This window comes from Triticum dicoccoides, chromosome 6B (genome assembly GCF_002162155.2).
Source record: "Triticum dicoccoides isolate Atlit2015 ecotype Zavitan chromosome 6B, WEW_v2.0, whole genome shotgun sequence".
NCBI classification, from domain to species: domain Eukaryota; kingdom Viridiplantae; phylum Streptophyta; class Magnoliopsida; order Poales; family Poaceae; genus Triticum; species Triticum dicoccoides.
In genome coordinates, this window is record NC_041391.1 from 203,572,390 (window position 1) to 203,577,935 (window position 5,546).

General features: G+C 42.7%; 1 protein-coding gene across 1 annotated transcript; it reads left to right on the top strand.

Annotated features, from left to right (window-relative positions):
- The first annotated feature begins 87 nt into the window (after positions 1-87).
- LOC119323237 (BRAP2 RING ZnF UBP domain-containing protein 2-like) lies at positions 88-4,685 on the top strand. The gene is made up of 12 exons (XM_037596838.1): positions 88-348; positions 442-557; positions 801-909; positions 1,011-1,125; positions 1,885-1,982; positions 2,318-2,424; positions 2,594-2,840; positions 3,064-3,117; positions 3,242-3,388; positions 3,478-3,542; positions 3,882-3,936; positions 4,206-4,685. The coding sequence occupies exons 1-12, from the start codon at positions 166-168 to the stop codon at positions 4,365-4,367; spliced, it is 1,458 nt and encodes a 485-aa protein (XP_037452735.1). The 5' UTR covers positions 88-165; the 3' UTR covers positions 4,368-4,685.
- The last annotated feature ends 861 nt before the right edge of the window (positions 4,686-5,546 follow it).

Here is a 5,546-nt window from a genome sequence, read left to right on the forward strand (position 1 = left end):
CGCGCGATTGGTAAACTAAATCATGCACGCCATCGCTTTATCTAACTGCCAGGTTGGCCCCACCTGGTCGAGTAGGGGGAGGACTTGGGAGCAGTTGAGCCAGGAACTTTTCCGAATAACCCCTTCTTCCTCGTCGTTGCCCTAGGCTTCTGATCCTCTCCGGCCATGGCGAACGCCGGCGATCCCGCCTCCCTCCCCCCTTCCGCGTCTCCCTCCTCGTCCACGCGCGCGCTCGAGTCGGTCCCCTTCTCCTCCGGGAACCCCCGCATCGAGGAGACCCGCGGCGTCGTCCTCCTCCACCCCGACCCACCCGCCGCTGCCGCCGCCGCCTCGTCATCTCATCTTCCGGTAAGCCATCCCTGTTCTAGGGTTTTGTATTTTTGGCTGTTCGTGTATTGCGCGTTGTCACCTCTAACGCTCGCTCGCACGGCGTGTTTGTAGGCAGAGAGGAAGCCGCAGGTGTTCGTGCCTTCGGTGCCCAACCACATGACCTACGCGGACTTCTGCCGCTTCTGCGGCTCCTTCGTCCCCCACATGCTCGAGATGCGCATCGTCAGGTACCTCGCTTGTTCACCACTGCCTGCCTTCGCGCAGTTGCGTTGGCCCAAGGCCTCAATCGCCTAGCTTGGTCCAATCCGAGTGGTTCTGAACTTCTGATAGGTTCAGTTTCCTCGATCCCATCATTTGTTGTGCTGTATTAGACTTTTACCCTCAAAACTGGCCAACATTGCCTCTGATGGGGCTTGAGCTACTTTGATGTAAGCGCCGATTTGGAGTATTAATTGGAGCTCATAATGTAGGATTGATGGAGCGGAGGACCAGTATAGCGTTCTCATAAAGTTTGACACTCTGAGCTCCACCGATAGCTTCTACAAGCACTTCAATGGAAAGCAGTTCTCATCACTGGAGGTGCTGGTTTCTTTTCATTCTGTTGAATATATAATTGTTTTTTCTGCTGCTGTGATTAAATGTGTGCCATCGTGATTAATTGGAGATTGATGTGTTTGCAGGGTGATGTTTCTCATGTACGTTTTGTGGAAGACGTGCACTACACTCAATTGATCGAGCATGCGCATAGCTCGATTACGAGCTCAGCTGAGCAGCCTACCTGCCCAGTGTGTCTAGGTATGTGGATGTTTTGAATTAATCTAGCTATGTATTAGGAAATTGGAATACCACATTTTGTTTGTTGTCTGAAATAATTTTGTGCAGTTTTAGTTCTTTTAAAATGATTAGAATGTTTGCCTAACCATGTTTCTGAATTATGTCATAATTCACCTAATATGAGAAGGACACATGATTGCAGTGTGCTGATGTTAGGATGTAAACCACGTCATGGACCATAAAATAAATCTATGTCACATAAGTGAAGCCTGATTTTGAAGCATGTATCTTTGCCATCTCTATTCCTCTAATAAACTTAAGTCACGTTAAGTTTTCACCTAATGCTAGTGCTGTTGAATATTTAAACCCAATTTGATCTGTGCTGATATGCATTATTTTAGCTTGTTTGTGTCTTGTAACTGCTGTTAACCCCGGATGTTCAATTTTGTGATTCTCATGCATATACATTTAAAATGCAAGTATATGAGGTTAAGAAGGCAAGATGATCTCTTGCCTATGCTATGCTGTCGGCCTGTTGCCATATAGTTTTAAGCACTTTGGCATTGGGTGTCATATGCATCTTTACAACTGTTACATGTAAACTATCCACCACACCTTTTATGTTCAACTCATGATATAGAGGTGTTACTCCCTTAAGATTGCTCCATGCCTATTTATTAGCTTCGTAGAACATATGTTTTCTTACTATTTACCTAAGCCCAAGCAATAGGATTTTGAATTTATGTTGACTGTTGTTTATTCGTTTCTATTTTCAATCAGAGCGACTTGACCAAGATCCTGGAGGCATTCTTACTACAATATGCAACCATTCTTTCCACTGTTCATGCATATCAAAATGGACAGACTCTTCGTGCCCAGTAAGAGCTTAATATGATATATTTAGTTTTTGACTCTTACTATTTTATATTAGTTTACTAATTGGAATTATAATGTTTATATTATACTACTGTACTTGAAATTAACAACGGAATTATAAAGACCTAATGGTGCTATCAACACCTGAACTGATGGAAACTTTGCTTTGCCGAGTTGATAGCGTTTTGAAATAAAGCACTCAGCCACTCTGTTCCGTTCATCACTGTAGAATTTGGCCTTCCTCTGTTTTGTTTTCCCTTGGTCTAGGGAAGTCATGCAAGTTTTTTCCTATCAACGCAAATAGTCCCTTTCGCTTATGTTTGAAAGTATCACACAGGTTTGTAGGTATTGTCAGCAGCAACCTGAGAAATCAATGTGTTCTGTTTGTGGAACTTCGGAAAATCTTTGGATTTGTCTAATCTGTGGTAATGTTGGCTGTGGAAGGTAAAATATTTCCTGTTCATTCTGTAAGTTGCAAATGTTACTACTCCCTTCGTCCCAAAATTCTTGTCTTAGATTTGTCTAGATACAGATGTATCTAGACAAATTTAAGACAAGAATTTTGGGACGGAGGGAGTAGTTAACTTATTAACTTTGATTGGTGCGGTCACAGGTACAAAGGTGGTCATGCTATTGAACACTGGAAAGAAACTGAACACTGCTATTCACTTGAATTAGAAACACAGAAGGTTTGGGATTATGCTGGTGACAACTATGTCCATCGTTTGATTCAGTCCAAAACAGATGGTAAACTGGTTGAGTACAATTGCTATGGTGGTCATGAAGCAGATGGTATCTGTTCAATATGCAGTGGTGATGCAGGAATGGATGAAGCTCTACTAAACAGTAAAGTTGAAGCTGTAATGTACTCCCTCCGTCCGGAAATACTTGTCATCATAATGAATAAAAGGGATGTATCTAGATGTATTTTAGTTCTAGATACATATCTTTTTATCCATTTTGATGACAAGTATTTTTGGACGGAGGGAGTACTAAGTAAATAATCTTTGATATTATTAGCTATACCACCCTGGTATGTTTGTGCGTATCTTCTTTTATGACTTTGCACTTCTCTTCTTTTAGATTGTTGAAGAGTACAATGATCTCCTCACGTCTCAGCTTGACAAACAAAGAAATGTAAGTTTGTATGTTTTTGTGGCTGCTCCCTTTATATTTATAAGACTACTACTTGCCATATTGTTGACATATAGTATTTGAGCGTTTAAGGTAAATTCTGACTTTCTTTCTGGTGCTAATGTAGTACTATGAGTCACTTCTGTCAGAAGTCAAAGAGGAGAATGAGAAAGAAATTTCTGCAGCCACTTCGAAAGCTGTGAGCATGATGAAACTCCAAAAGTTACAGGCAAAGCTTGATAAGTGCCTTGAAGAGAAAAGTTTTCTTGATGACGTGAGCACTATAGTATTTGTTGAAGCTAGTTCTAAATGTTAGAACTTAAAAATCAGTGATGTCGCATTACTCATAATTAACCTTTTCAGATCAATGCCAATCTTGTGAAAAATCAGGAGATGTGGAAAGAAAGGGTTCGGAAAGTTCAAGAAAGGTATCTTCTTCATTGCTTTTAGAATTATCACCAGAAAAATGGATGTACCTTCCATAGAGCTAAAGCTAATGCTCATGATATTAATATGGGATTGCAGTTGTGAAAGTTTCATGCACAGCACAGCTATACATGACAATTTTTTAAATTTTGTTCCATATATTCTCATGAGTGACTAAAAAAAAAAACTAGTCATTCTATGAATTGTTTTTTATTTCACTTTTTGTGGCATTTTCTTGGGCCATTGCCCTAGCTGTTGAAATATCTAGATCATTAGGATTCAGAACATAGTTGTAGTTCCTATTTTACATTCGATCTGAAGTGGCTAGATTTTATTTTCAGGGAACAAGCTGCACTTAAATTGAAAGATGAGAAGATTGAGAAGCTGGAGGCGGAGGTTAGTATGTTAAAGTAACTGCTGTGTTGGTTCAAATAGTAACCTGTATCATGTTACGATACTGCATGTCATCTTTAAACAAAAAGTTAATAACTGAATTGGCTTGCAAAATGTGACAATACAATCAATGCATCTATCAGCCGATGTTTGGTTTGATGAACACACACATTACTATGCTGTTTACCGTACACACCATTTCTTTCTGTTTTTTAGAGTAGTATGCATAGTTGTTAGCCTACAGCTAACCCTTCCCCGTTGTCCTGTGACAGCTAAGAGATTTGATAGCCCATATCGAGTGCCAAAACGCTGTGGCAGCAGCTCCTGGATCAATCTCAAGTGATATACAAGGGGGCACAATTCTTCCTGGACCGTCTGCACCATCCTCGAGCAGCAGCCCTGTTCGCCCCACAAAGGACAGGAAGCGGAATTGAGATCTGCTTACCCTGACTAGATTTTTATGATTGACTTTAGACTGATAGGGTACATTCTTATCCCAAATCTCCACCCTTCGCTGCTCTGCTATTGGTTCTCAAGTCCATGTCCATTGGGCACTTATGAATTGACAGTTACCCGTTGCCCATGGTGGCATTTGGTGTGGAAATAGTCTCACTGATGAGGGGACCCGACGTTTGATTGGACATTTGCACATGGGTTTTTTCATTGTCCATGATGTTGATAAAATATTTGTGTGGGAAGTCTCACTGAGGTTGTGATGAAGACGAAAGGTACTGGAGGATCCTCCGAAGCTACATAGTCGATATTTTCGATGTGATTTTGGAAGAACATGCACGACAAGCCAAATGATGTATGCACGCACGCGTACGTGCAGTGCGAATTGATTGTCGGTATCGTACGGTTGGACATTTCTAAATCAAATAGATGGCCTAGGTGACACATGTCTCGGCAGGTTTTCTTTTGACCAAAATTCACGGACGTGTCTAGTGGGCGGCTGGATGTCCACTAGTGCGATCGAGTGGCCGGCCGAAAAAGGTAAACCCCTGTCCCTCGCCGTACAAAAAAGGAAGGGGATAGGCGGTCAACAAACCGAGCTGATCGAGCGTCCAAACCCTAACAGGATCGCTCCCCCATGTGGCCAGCTGTCCCCATCTAGCCTGCTAGCCCCCACCCCCGCTCGCCCCAGCCCCTTCCATGTTGCCTTCTTCTTCTTCTTCTGCATGTCAGAAATGGGATCCAACAGAATCGTCCTAGGCCCTTCTTCCTCCTTCTGTACAGCTGCCATGGCAATTCAAGAGTAGAAAAAACTACTTAAAAAGCCATACAAACGGTAGAAGGGGATCCAAAGCCCTTCTCCACGCCAGAAGGGATCCAAGGGCCTTCTTCCTCCTCCTGACCAGGCAAGTAACTCCCCTCTGCCCCTCTTCCTCCTCTAGTGCATCTGTAAACCCCCTTCTCCATGGATCTATTAGCAAATCCATGGAGAAGCTGGACAGGCAGGAGTGGATCTGTCACATCACCCCATTGTCAAACATCACACCACCACCACCCACGCCCCCATGGGTGCATCTGCACACTAAACATGGTTTGAGATCAAGTTTAGTAGAAACTGAACATGTTTTCTAAACTGGAGGTGTTCAGCTAGCCAACTAAGA